Consider the following 14492-nt stretch of genomic DNA (forward strand, 5'->3'; position numbering starts at 1 on the left):
TTCGTCGTCGCACACTTTTGTCTGCCACCCGTCCGTCGATCTGTTCCCATCACGTACGCCGCTTCTTCTCCACAGACTATTCTTCGTGGACTCGGCAACCGTCGCCTCGTCAGAAGTCAAAAACCTAAAAGATTTCAGATTCAAGTGTGTTTCTGTTTTTTTAAACGCTAGACCGGTTCGGTTCATGAGGTTTGGTTCAGTGCTGTGAGTTGGTCCTGCTGGTTGGTCTGTTTCTGGTTTGGTTTGACTCTCCTTTATCTCTTTATTGCCTGATTTTGTTTGGTTGATTTTAATCTAATTTGGTTCAGTTGACAACCTTGGTTCAGAACAGTTTGTTCATTTAAAATGGTCCAAATTTCTAAGAACAATTATTGAAGAATGTTCGGTGACAATAATGGTGACTCAAGTATAGAGCAAATTCATCGACTCTTGAAATTGCTATGCACCAATTTAGCTTCGAATAATTCATGTGTATCCTTGACACAAACAAGTATTTATTCTAAGACTTTCTCGTGTAGTAACTCATCTCCATGGATTGTAGATTCTGGAGCTTGTGATCATATGACAAGTTCTTCTCATCTCTTTGAATCATACATTCCTTCATATTCCAATGAAAAAGTTATAATTGCAGATGGTAGTTTTTCTTCTGTTGTACGAAAAGGAACCATTAAATTGACTGAGACCATTTCGTCACAGTCTGTCCTCCATGTTCCACAATTAGCCTGTAATCTTTTATTTGTCAACCAACTTTCTAAAGATTCTAAATGTCGTGTTACTTTCTTTGAATCCTATTGTATTTCTTAGAATCATAACTCGAACAGGATAATTGGCCGCGGTAGGATGCTTGATGGTCTCTACTACTTTGGATGAAGGTACCTTTAGTAATAAAATAACTCAGGGTCTTAGTAGTATTAGTTTTGTTTTTGATAGGGAACAAATTATGCTTTGGCATCGTAAACTAGGACATTCCAGTTTTTTCTATTTAAAATATTTGTTTCCAAAGTTATTTAAAGGAATTGATTCTTCATCTTTTAATTGTGAAAGTTGTGTTTTAGCAAAAAATCATCGCTCCATATATTTTCCAAAACCTTATAAAGCATCCAAACCATTTTACTTAATTCACAGTGATGTTTGGGGTCTTTCTAAAATCAGTACTCATAGTGGAAGAAGATGGTTTATTACTTTCATTGACGATCATACTCGCCTGTATTGGGTTAATTATGTCAAAAAAATCTGAGGTGAAAGACATTTTCAAAAACTTTCGTGAGATGAGTGAAACTCAATTTCAAACAAAAATTTGTATTTTACATTCTAATAATGGAACTGAGTATTTTAATGAGTTTTTGGGTAACTTTTTGAAGAAAAAGTTATGGTTCATCAGTCTACTTATTGAAATACTCCTCAACAAAATGAGATTGATGAAAGAAAAAATAGGCATTTACTTGAAGTAGCACGTGCTATAATGTTTTCTATGCATTTTCAAAAGATTTATGGGGGGAAGCGGTTCTCACAGCGACCTACCCAATAAATAGAATGCCTACTAAAGTTTTAAATTTCAAACTCCTATTGAGTCCTTTAAAAATGTTTTTCCAATATCCCGCATATATTCTAATCTACCTCTTAAAGTTTTTGGGTGTACTACTTACGTTCACACACCTAGTTATTTCAGGTCAAAACTTGACCCTTGCGCTATTAAATGTATTTTCTTAGGCTAGGCTTCAGGTCAAAAGGGTTATAAATGTTTTGATCCTCAGACAAAAAAACTTTTTGTGAGTATGGATGTGTCTTTTTTAGAAAATCAACCATATTTTACCCAACATTCTCTTCAGGGGGAGAAAATGAATTTGGAAGATAATATTTGGGATATTTCTGTTCCTCTTCCTAGTCCTATCTGTTCGGATTTTACTAGTCTTTCGATGTCAAGTATAGAAATTGTCCAATCAGGGGGAGAAATACTACAAAACGATTCTGCGAATCCTAATTCTGAGTTAAAGTTTTATACTAGAAGGAAATTCAATGAGAGGAACCAAGATCAAATAGTTACTCCTTCACAAAGCCAATCTCAGACTTCGAGAAATGAAACTGAACAGTCTGATAATCCTCCCTCTTCAACTTTGTCTGGTAATCCCTCTTCTTCAAATTTTCAAAATAATTCACTTGTTGTCTCTGACCTTGATGCTCCCATAGCCATTAGAAAAGGTGTTCGAAGTTGTACCAAATATCCTATTTCGAACTACATTTCATATGAAAAACTATCAAATAGTCATAAGACCTTCACATCTAGGATGACTAATTTGTTTGTTCCAAGGAATATACATGAAGCTTTAGAAGATCCAAATTGGAAACTAGCTGTCATGGAGGAGATGAATGCTCTAAAGCAAAACAGTACTTGGGAGATAGTAGAGTTGCCAAAAGATAAGAAACCAGTGGGATGTAAATGGGTGTTTACCGTAAAATGTAATGCAGAAGGTAGCATCGAGAGATACAAGGCTGGATTGGTAGCTAAATGTTTCACTCAAACCTACGGGATAGATTATCAGGAAACATTTGCTCCTATTGCAAAAATTAACTCTATTAGAGTTCTTTTGTCTCTTGCAGTTAATTCAGATTGGCCTCTCTACCAGCTTGATGTGAAAAATGTTTTTCTTAATGGCAACCTTGAGGAAGAAGTTTTTATGAATTTGCCTCCAGGTTTTGAAAAGGAACTCGGATGGAATAAAATCTGCAAATTAAAGAAATCTCTCTATGGCCTCAAACAGTCTCCTAGAGCTTGGATCAAACGATTCGAAAAAGTCATATCAAGTTATCGATTTCTTCAAAGTCAAGCTGACCATACTATATTTTATAAACACTTTGAGAATAATAAAATCTCAATTCTGATTGTCCATGTAGATGATATTATTCTCACCGGTGATGATGAAGTAGGACTAGCTGATCTTAAGAAAAATCTGGCAAGTGAGTTTCAAATCAAGGACTTGGGAACATTAAAATATTTTCTAGGGATGAAATTTGCAAGATCGAAGAAAGGTATATTCGTTAATCAAAGAAAATATGTTCTTGACTTACTTGGAGAAACAGGATTGCTTGGTTGCAGGATTGCAGAAACTCCTATTGAACCTAACTTGAAATTACAAGCAGAAAATGCAGAAGAAATAAAGGATAGGGAACAATATAAGAGGCTTGTGGGAAGATTAATTTATCTATCACATACACGACAAGATATTGAATTTGCTGTAAGTATGGCAAGTCAATTCATGCATGCACCTGGACCAACTCATTTTGAAGCTGTCTACAGAATCTTGAGATATTTGAAGGGAACTCCTGGAAAAGGTATTCTATATGAAAAGAATAACCACTTCCAAGTAGAAGTTTATACTGATGTAGATTGGGCGGGAAGCACTACTGATAGAAGATCTACTTCTGGTTATTGTTCCTTTGTTGGAGGAAATCTAGTTACATGGAGGAGCAAAAAACAAAATGTAGTGGCCAGGAGTAGTGCTGAATCAAAGTTTAGAGCATTGGCTCATGAAATTTGTGAAGGTATATGGATTAGAAGGATGCTTGAAGCACTATCATGGAAACTTCATTGCTTTAAAAAAGTGTCCTACTTGATTTAGATGGAATAAAATATTTGTATATTCCGTATATCAAAAGTAAGAAATACTTACATATCCTTCTTATATAGAAAGGCTCAATAAAGAAAAGGAAATAAGAATAAAATAATCATTAATATTTACCGCTAATATTCAAAAATGATAAACCAACAAATTAGTTTGAGTTCAAGATATGGAACATAATACATACTTTGAAAAGACTTGTTGCCCATTCATCAACAACCGCCTGCATATTGAAAGTCATTAGCTCAAATTATATGTGATGACAAATATGGAATGTGGGTTGAAATTTTGCACAACCAAGCTCACTTAGTCCTAAAAGAAACTGAGGGAAGGGGGCATTTACATACATGGTAATGAGAACCAAGAATGTTCTTTAATGGGTGTGCTCTTTTAGAATAATGTTCATAGGTTACCTGAAGATCGGTATTTAATTTGGCAACTTTGCGAAATACAGCTGCTAAATAGCGCAAGATCAAGATATCCAAGGATATAGCAGCCTGAACTCCAGGCCTTTGAACTTTGACAGCAACAACTTGCCCATTATGTCGAAGCCTAGCTTTATAAACCTATATTTTTAGGGAAGAAAGGCCAATTTACTTGTTTGGAGTTGTTTGTGTGAATGATAAAGAAAACTTCTTGCTTACCTGAAAAGGATGGATACAAAGCTAGTCTAAATAAAGTTTCCAAAAAAAAGGCTAGCCTAAATAACAAATACAGGAAAAACGAAAAAGGAAAATAACACAAGGAAACACTAACCAACTAGGAACTATTTTTTTTAGAAGAAACAACATTGATATATGAAAGGTCAATTTTAAAAGGAAGAATATTAAAATATAAAACCCTAGCCACTTTTAAATATAGGTGAGAAACTATCCTTAACAAGGAAACTAGAACTATAAAGTCCTAATTACAAATGATAAAGGGAATATAAACTCCTGCATAATAAATAAAAAGTAAATAATTACAATAATTATATATTAAATATATAAAACCAACAGAAGAGAAGAAAAAGTTCAAAGATACAAACTCCCAGAGTAGTGAAAGAAAACGAAAAATGAACCAAGCAAAAAAGAGGCTCAACAAGGAGCGATCCAATCAATATAAGAACAATGAAGCCAACAATAAGATCATCCAATCAAAGCAATCCACCAAGATGCGAGGACATGAAAAGGATAACTTTAAAAGAGCCTTTAACTTTGAGCACTTCATCAGCTCCATCTTTATCTTCTGGAAAGAGGACTTTGAGTTCCTTAGAAAATTTGGCTCGAATTTCAGCTTTTTCTCTATCCCAATCAGCTTGTATCTCCAACCTTTTTCTAGTATACTCTTCTAATAACGTTACCCATTCTTCACAAAGCTTGACAAGCTCGAAGTTAAGAAAGACAAAATATGCATCCAATTTTGAAGGAGAAAGACTAGAGATGTATTTGAGGGTAGAAACCATGAATTTTTTAGATAAATCCAGGGAAGTATCCATGCTGCCAAAGAACACCTCTCAAACCTCTTAGAAACAGAGAGAAGCTTCAAAAATCCCTTGCTATAAATAATAAAAACAGAGGCAGTGTTCAACTTCTTAGGCCAACGAATAGAAGAAGGAGAATGGTTTCTTGGGAATCGAACCATCAACCAATGAAATCCCTGAATTAAAGATTAATGTCTGCAAAGAGACTTTTCAAAATCCAAAAATCCTTAATTGAAAAGCCGCCTAGGGTAACCATGCGCCAACCAGATAGCCTTGAAAACTGAAAAAGTATTTAATGCAGAATGTAGAGACTAAGGTCGGAGAGAATCCAATGTGTTGTATTCTCATTATTAAAGTCTATATATATAGACAAATATACAAGGTTGACCTAATCCTATAAGGAGAAGGTAAATGACAAATTAATATTAATATAAGAATATAAAATATACTAATATATACTCTAACACTCCCCCTCAAGTTGGTGCATATATGTTAATCATGTCCAACTTGTTAGACAAATAATCTATTCGTGCTCCATTCAATGCTTTACACATCTCCTAGCTGATCTCCAGTCTTCACATACCCCTGTAGTCACCAATCCTTGCTGTATTTTCTCACGTACATAATGACAATCAACTTCAATGTGTTTGGTTCGTTCATGAAATACTGGATTAAATGCAATATGAAGAGCTGCTTGATTATCACACCAAAGTTTCATTGGAGTGGTGATGTCAAATCCCAATTCAGTCAGAAGCTGATGTATCCATACTAATTCACACACCGACTGTGACATAGCTCTATATTTTGATTCAGCACTCGAACGCAACACCACGTTTTGTTTCTTACTTTTCCAAGAAACTAAATTACCTCCGATAAATACACAATATCCTGAGGTTGATCTTCTATCTTCCTTAGAACCTGCCCAATCAGCATCTAAAAAACATTCAATATTAAGATGACCATGATCTTTATATAACAAGCCGCATCCAGGAGCACCTTTCAAATAACATAGAATATGTTCCAATGCGATCCAATGGTCAGTCGTAGGAGAACTCATAAACTGACTCATAATACTGACTGGATAAGCTATGTCTGGCCTCGTAACCGTAAGATAATTCAGCTTCCCTACTAATCTCCTATACTTCTCAGGATCTTTCAACAACTCATCTTCCTTTGTAAGTTGTAAATTAGGTATCATTGGGGTACTACGCGGCTTAGCAGCTAACTTTCCTGTTTCAGTTAACAAGTCAAGTACATACTTTCTTTGTGACAAAAGGATCCCCTTCTTGCTCCTTGTTACTTCAATTCCTAACAAATATTTCAACATTCCCAAATCTTTAGTATGAAATTGACTATGAAGAAAAGACTTGAGTGATAGGATGCCTGATGAATCATTACCAGTAATCACAATATCATCAACATATACCACTAGTAAGATAACACCAGACTCAGACCTTTTATAAAAAACAGAATGATCTGACTTACTCTTCTTCATTCCAAAATTCTCAATCACCTGACTGAACTTTCCAAACCATGCTCGCGGACTTTGTTTCAACCCATATAAGGATTTACGAAGGCGACATACATTTCCATGCTCCCCCTGAGCAACAAAACCTGGTGGTTGCTCTATATAAACTTCTTCTTAAAGATCACCATGGAGGAATGCATTTTTAATATCAAGTTGATGCAAGGGCCAATGGTGAATAGATGCCAATGAAATGAATAACCTGACAGAAGTCAATTTAGCAACCGGAGAAAAAGAAAAAGTATCAGAATAATCAATTCCGTAAGTTTGCGCATATCCTTTAGCAACAAGGCGAGCTTTCAAACGGGCAATTGATCCATCCGGATGAACTTTAACAGCAAACACCCATTTACAACCGATAGGTTTCTCTCCTGCAGGAAGAGACACTAAATCCCAAGTACCATTGTCATCTAAGGCAGTCATCTCCTCGAACATAGCAGCCCGCCAACCAGGATGAGACAAAGCTTCACGAACAGTTTTAGGAATAGATACAAATTCAAGGGATGCAATAAACGAACAAGTAGATGATGATAAATGGTTATATGAAACAAAAGAAGAAACAGGATAAGTACACTTACGCTTACCTTTTCGAAGGGCAATAGGAAGGTCATCACTCGTTCCTGGATCCACAGGCAAAGAAGCTGCTGGTATAGGGCATAAGTCCGTAGGAGGTTGCCGACGAGAATAAACTTGAGTAATAGTGGGGAGAGAAGGATCAGGCGCAGAGGGGAAGTTCTTCAGTAGAAGTAGAGACAATAGAATAGACAAGAAAGGTATCATCTTCCTGTGACTGCTCCCCCTGACTGGTACTCAAGGACGATGAAAAAGAAGTATTTTCAAAGAACGTAACGTCAGGAGAGACAAGATATCTATTGAGATCAGGACAATAACATCGATATTCTTTTTGAACACGAGAGTAACCAAGGAAAACGCATTTCAATGACTTAGGGTCTAATTTGGTGAGCTGGAGGCGAACATCCCGAACGAAACAAGTGCAACCAAATATTTTAGGTTTAATAGAAAATAAAGGTTGCGTAGGACACAGAGTACGATAAGGAATTCCACCCTTAAGAACTGACGAAGGCATGCGATTAATCAAGAAGCAAGCCGTCGAAACAGCATCAGCCCAAAAGTATTTTGGAACATGCATTTGAAACATTAAGGCTCTTGCTGTTTCGAGAAGATGTCTACTTTTCCTTTCTGCAACTCCATTTTGAGACGGAGTATCAACACACGAGGATTGATGAATAATACCATGTTCACTTAAATAGGAGCCAAGAGCACCAGAAAAATATTCCTTAGCATTATCACTCCGTAGAACTTTAAGAGAGCCACCAAATTGAGTTCGAATTTCAGCATGAAAGTTACGAAAATGAGAAAGTAACTCAGAACGATGTTTCATCAAATATAACCAAGTTACACGAGAGAAATCATCGACAAAAGTAACAAAATACCGAAATCCATTTTTGGACTCAATAGGACAAGGACCCCAAACATCAGAATGGACTAATTCAAAAAGAGCATTAGCTCGTGTATTGACTCTAGGATAGGAAGTGAGACGATGAAACTTACCAAATTGACATGACTCACAATTTAAAGAATGCAAACTATGAAATTGATGACGGAGACTCTTTAACACGGAGAGAGATGGATGACCCAAACGACAATGTTCTTCGAATGGAGTTGGCACTCGAGTGCAAACGATGGCTGTAGGTATTTGTGTATCAAACGTGTAGAGGCCATTAGATTGCCCTTTACCAATAGTCTTCTTTGTTTTAAGATCCTGAAATAAGCAATAACTAGGAAAGAATAAGACACAATAATTGAGATCACGAGTAAGTTTACTGACAGAGATCAAATTAAAAGAAAATTGTGGCAAATTTAAAACAGAGATCAATGAAAAAGTTTTAGAGAGATGCACTGTGCCAGAGCCAAGAACAGGAGAAGTGGTGTCATCCGCTATTTTAACATCAGTTAAAGATGTAGATGGTGAAAAGGTAGCAAATAAATTGGGGTTACCTGACATATGATTCGTAACACCAGATTCAATGACCCATTTTGACACGGAGGAAATAAGACATTTATTGGTATTACCTAAATCAGGAATGACAGTGATTGGATTAGAGGATGATGCCATCAATGACTCTTGATACTGTTGGAATTTAGCAAACTCTTCTGTAGAAATCGTTACCATTAATTTCTTCTCAACTTCAACAATATGGACACAAACAAAAACGGCACTGAAACAGACCAAACCAAATCTGAAGGAGGAAAGGGAATCGAACTAAACCAATTGAACAGAGCCAAGTGAACCAAACCAATTGAACTGAAACAAACGAACCGAACCAGAATCGGTATAAATCAACCAAACCGAACCGGAATGTGACGAACCAGGCCGAACCGAACCTGAATTCATGAACCAAACTACTTGAAACCAAACCGGTTGAACTGGACCGCTTGAATCGGATCAGGTGTTTTCTGAAACTAGAAACCCTAAGTGCTACCTCACGACAACCAGAGGGGCGAAGGCGATTGGCGGTGACGGAAGCGCACGGCGACTGGCAGCGACGAAGGTGCGAAGAACGGTGAGACGAAACCCATGAATAGCAATTGGAAAACAGCAGCGTTGGCGAATCAGCAAACCGCGGCAGTCGACAGCGGCGGTGGCGGTGGTCGGCGGTGACGACGGTCGTAGTGAGTTGTGTTGGATAACAATAAACAAAAACCCTAAGGGACAAAACCCTAATGGGCATTTAGAAGAAACCTAGAGCTTTGATACCATGTAGAGACTAAGGTTGGAGAGAGTCCAATATGTTGTATTCTCATTATTAAAGTCTATATATATATATAAATATTCAAGGTTGACCTAATCCTATAAGGAGAAGGTAAATGACAAATTAATATTAATACAAGAATATAAAATATACTAATATATACTCTAACACAGAACAAATTGTTAGGATCCCAAATATAAGAACCTAACGAGATAACTATATTGCAATCTCTAGAAATTACAATATCAATGGCTTTTCGAGAGGGCTATCTCTCTCCCAAGAAATCTCTCAAGTTCCTCACCAAAATACTGTTCTCCATGATATCTCCCCTCACTCCATACTTCTACTTATAACAAACTCACCCTTAACTAATTACCACACCCCTATCTATCATCCTAATACTATTCTCAAACTACCTCTATTAGGGCTCTCATATTACTCCACCCTTCAAAGACACCTTGTCTTCAAGGTGTGCATACACAAAAACAAATTTACCTTTTTTTTTACACCAACGGAATCAGAAACCTAGCCATATATTAACCCCTAGCTGAATTTTCTGTTTTAACGGGACAACAGCACATATTGGATCGTGCAGTAGTTGGTGGAGAATGGTGGCACAAGGAGGCAGGCGACCGACAATGGCGTAGGCGAACGACGGACAATCGTGCAGGCAGATGATCAGCGGTGGCACAAGTGGATAGCCGACGGCGGCAGTGTAATGTGACGGCGGCAGTGTAATGTGACGACGGCGACGGACGATGGTGCATCACGACGTATGACGAACGGCGGCACTGGCAAACGGTGATGGCTGACCGTGGATGCCTGAGTTGCGGATGGCAGCGGACATTGAGAAAATGGACGACGGCATCACATTGGGGTTACGATGGAATTTCCCAATGACGGCTACTAGGGTTTCGCCCATCTCATGGGTAGGGTTATGCCATTTCGGGTCGGGTTTTGGGTTTGGATTTAAAACAAATCTTGACCCGACCCGAAACCCAAACCTATCTTGCCCAACCTCCTTTTCTGAATCAAAATGGGCCACTCCAAAGTCGTTTAATTGCAGTCCTCTCAACCCAGTTCTCTCTTACGGCCCAGGGTCCAACTTTTCTACAGAATCTTCTTCTTCCTTACCCTTCACGTGACTCACGTGGTTAGGGTTCCTTCTTCCCTCTTTCTCTTGCGACCCCCTTCTCCTTAAACCTCCATGGTTGCTTCTTCGCACAACTTCCATCGGCGCTTCCTCCTAAGCTTCTTCTCCGACCATACCTGCTTTCGCCGACGATGTCTTCCATCTGTCTTATGTCTCTCTTTCCTTTTGTTTTCGTTGTTACTTACACCTTTTCTCCAATGATTATTAAAACTCCTTCCCCTACGAGTTTTCGATTCTCGCCACGGAACCATCCATGGTCGACCTCCCTTTGGAACTCCAGCCTCAGTCGCAACATTCATCAACTCAACTCGCCCGATCTTCGAATTTCGTCGGACTTTGATTTCAAATTCATCCCTCTTTTCAAAATTTTGTGGTTGATGTTGCCTTCTTCTTCTCCTTCCCAACTTCTTCACGCTCGGTTGAGAATAATTTTTCTCATCCGTTCTTGATGAATCCTTGCACGCTGACCTTTTCACACCTCGGTTGACTTTCCATCGAGCTCCAGTCCACGTTCATGGGTACGATCATCGCCTTTCAGCAACTCTTCCCCCCTGCTTTCAAATAGTATTCGCGCTGCTTCTTCCATTCTTGATATCTCTTTTTCCATTGTAACATGCTTTGTTCTGCATTCTGCGGAATCTTTTTGCATTTTTTTTGTTCATTCGATCAATTTCCTCCCAATGTTCTCTCATTTCGATCAACACTCTCTAGAACCTCATTTCTATCAGCAACCTCCGTAACTTCGTCAGTGTCTCGAATGAAAGATCCATGGCCAAGATGAACTTGCTCTGATACCAATTTGTTAGGATCCCAAATACAAGAACCTAACGAGATAACTATATTGCAATCTCAAACAGAAACTACAATATCGACAGCCTTTCAAGAGGACTATCTCTCTCCCAAGAACTCTCTCAAGTTCCTCACCAAAATACTGTTCTCCAAGATACATCCCCTCTCTCCCTGATACTTTTATTTATAACAAACTCACCCTTAACTAATTACCATAACACCCCTAACTACCATCCTAATACTATTCCCAAACTACCCCTATTAGGGCTCTCACACAAACAATCAACACCCAAAAGACTCTTAGATATCCTGCCCACACCCAAAAGGCTCTTCAAAATCCTCACCAACCAAAACTTCTTGTAAAAATATGAAACTGCACCCAAAAAATGACCGCCAATCTGGTTTTAGATAGAAAAACAAACCTGCTCCTCTTCAGACCCTTTGGTTTAAAAGAAAAAACTCTTTATTACAAGGCATGCAAGATATCCCTCCCATTTAAAGGCACTATTCGGCCATCCTTCGAAGCATTTACAACATCCAACATTGTCATCTAGGCTTATAATATTTCTCATCTACCATCGTCAACGTGAAACTTGATTGCTCCCTCAGTCTCACTCAAGGAAAGAAAGGGAAAAAAAAAAAAAAAGGAACTCGAGTGCTAGTGGATAGCTCACCTCAACGTCCAAGGAGCACTCTATCCTATGATAGTTCCTCTTTTGTTACAGGGAGCTTTCATGAGAGAGATACAGAGAGAGAATAGCAAGCCATGTGATGTGCCATATTGTTTTCGTTTTTCTTTTTTTTTTTTTTGGATAGCTATCATGTTATCATTTTGTTAAATAGATTAAAGAAAATTTTGGCAAAGAGAATCAGAATGAAATTGAATCTTGAGAGATGTTTATGCAATATTTCGATATATTATTGATCATGTTGAATTTTTACTTTCCAAGACGATTAACATATTTTACCTAAATATAATACAACCACAGTATTAGATAAAACCTGCCCAAGAGATGCTGCAGCAGTTGGCTCTGGTGATATCTCAGAGAAAAGCTCATCCAGTGGTATATTAAGTTCTCGTTCAATGGTATCAAAAGCCAGTTCAGATGAGAATGGAGCTATTTGATCTTGTAGAAGTGAGAGTTCATCCAAGTAAGAAGGTGGTATCAAATCCTGCAAAATATATACATGAACAACACACTACATGAAATGTCTAAAAGGGTCATCTCAGTCAAGACTTTAAATATAAATCTACGAAGAAAATAGAAAGTTGTTTGAAAATAAAGTTTGTAAATATTATGTTCACCCATCTAAAATAATTCATGGCCTTGACAGACTTAATTTTTATTTTTTTAATAGCTATCTTTTCAAACATAGAGAGATTAAGAGAAGTAGAATTGTCAAGAGGATAAGTTACTCTTTCTGTCTCGTGTTAGACAGCGTATGCAAATAGAAAATTACAAGACGTGGGATAATACTATCATAACAATTTCCTGGCTACTTTGAAGAAATTTTTAACAAAAAAAAAAAAAACTTACAGCTCGAGATGAGATAGCCTGAGCAACTTTGATGTATGCCTGCAATGAAATAAACACAGTGAAATAAAGCCATGATAGATGCAGACAAGGCTTCTGTTGAACATATCCCAATAAGGAAGATATGAAATTAATTGATTCTAAAATTAATGCTATATGAATGACGCTCAAGATCAAAAACTAATTTAATATTTAGACATTAATTAAGAATTATATTTTCAATAAACAATTTCCCAAAAAGCATAACTAAAAGCAAAAGGAAATTAATTGATTCTAAAATTAATGCTATATGAATGACGCTCAAGATCAAAAACTAATTTAATATTTAGACATTAATTAAGAATTATATTTTCAATAAACAATTTCCCAAAAAGCATAACTAAAAGCAAAAGGGGCCACTTGATGTCCTGGTATTTTAGAAATTTTAGAATGACTTTCCATTATAAGAAACTGATATCTGTTAACAAGAAAAATAAATAAATAATTTCAAGGGTACTATGGTCAAATTCATAGATACCAGTTGGGATGAAGACATTTTTAGAAACAGAACCTCAGTTGGATGATGTTATTCTTATTCTGTTAGGCATAATTATACGGTATAAATCAGGGAAAGTGCCGTGAAAATACCGGACCGAGCTCCACTAATATATTCCTAAGCTCAGCAGCTCTGACCTGCAAAGATTTCAACGAAATTACAAACCAAAATTTATCTAGATATAAACAGATTGAGAATTTTTTATAAAATAAACAGATTGAATTTAACCGTAATAATAGATGACCTAATAGCAAGGACTTCCACTGAAAGGGAAATTATGCTCTCACCTCGAACATGAGGTCCGACCTTTCCCTCAAATCATCGATGAATCGGAGACCGAACCACCGACCGAAAGTGGAGCCGACCTGAAGAAATCTCCGAAGAACAACCAGCGGCTTCCTCCGATAAATGGCGGCGATCTTCGAGACGCTGTACTCGGCCAAGGACTCGGCCTCGTATTCGCTTAGATCAAAGAGGTAACCGGACTTCTCGGTGAAAGAGTCGACGGCTGTGGTTCCATTGGCGGCACATCGGAGGAAGATCCGACGGGGCGAGAGAGAGATACGAAAAGTAGGAGAGACGTGAAAATGGAACAGAGGATGGCGCTTGAATTCAACAATGGCGGAAAATGAGGAGGATGAAGGAGAAGAAAGAAGTAACATTCTGTTGAATTTAGAAAATCAGTGAGAGAATTTCAGAAGGTTTTGCTTTCGCAGTTTCCGTAGAAACGAAGAGCCGAAGAAATGGGCGTTCTAACGGCTATATTGTGATCCACGTGTTCTTTATCTGCTCTTTCTTTATCTTCACAGGAAAAAAATAAAATAAAACAACCAATAATAAATAAATAAAAGGAGTCATTTTTCCACTTCAAACTTCGATTCTTTCTTTTTTTTAACTAGTAACTACTATAATTTTTTTATTTTTTTAATTTGGTAAGTTTTCAGCTTTACTTAATTACCCTTTTAATTTTGTTGACGGCGAATTTTGGTAGAGGGCCACTTGGTGCCCAAACAAGCAGTCGGGCCTTGAATCGACCGAACCTGCAACCAAAGAACTCGACGTCGGTGCGGTGTCCCGCCTAATTTAGTTCGACGCCTAATCC

The 14492-nt window shown here is 37.5% G+C and overlaps 1 protein-coding gene across 16 annotated transcripts in view; it reads right to left on the minus strand.

Annotated features, from left to right (window-relative positions):
* Positions 1–14160, minus strand: part of LOC111025120 (Protein kinase superfamily protein) — a 77225-nt gene extending 63065 nt beyond the window's left edge. For 6 of the 16 annotated variants that reach the window (XM_088120312.1, XM_088120313.1, XM_088120310.1 and 3 more), the window contains exons 1-6: positions 13678–14158; positions 13483–13527; positions 12859–12897; positions 12323–12493; positions 4031–4183; positions 3805–3840 (exon numbers count right to left, since the gene is read on the minus strand). In XM_088120312.1, the coding sequence (XP_087976438.1) occupies positions 3805–3840; positions 4031–4183; positions 12323–12493; positions 12859–12897; positions 13483–13527; positions 13678–14052 (819 nt within the window). In that variant the 5' untranslated portion in view covers positions 14053–14158. Of the gene's footprint in view, positions 1–3804; positions 3841–4030; positions 4184–12322; positions 12494–12858; positions 12898–13372; positions 13528–13677 lie in introns of those variants that run through there. The other 10 variants (XM_088120318.1, XM_088120315.1, XM_088120325.1 and 7 more) reach the window with 8 other exon arrangements.
* Between the last annotated feature and the right edge of the window lie 332 nt (positions 14161–14492).

Source organism: Momordica charantia (assembly GCF_013281855.1).
Source record: "Momordica charantia cultivar OHB3-1 chromosome 11 unlocalized genomic scaffold, Mcharantia_2.0 BLBB01000011.1, whole genome shotgun sequence".
Lineage (NCBI taxonomy): Eukaryota > Viridiplantae > Streptophyta > Magnoliopsida > Cucurbitales > Cucurbitaceae > Momordica > Momordica charantia.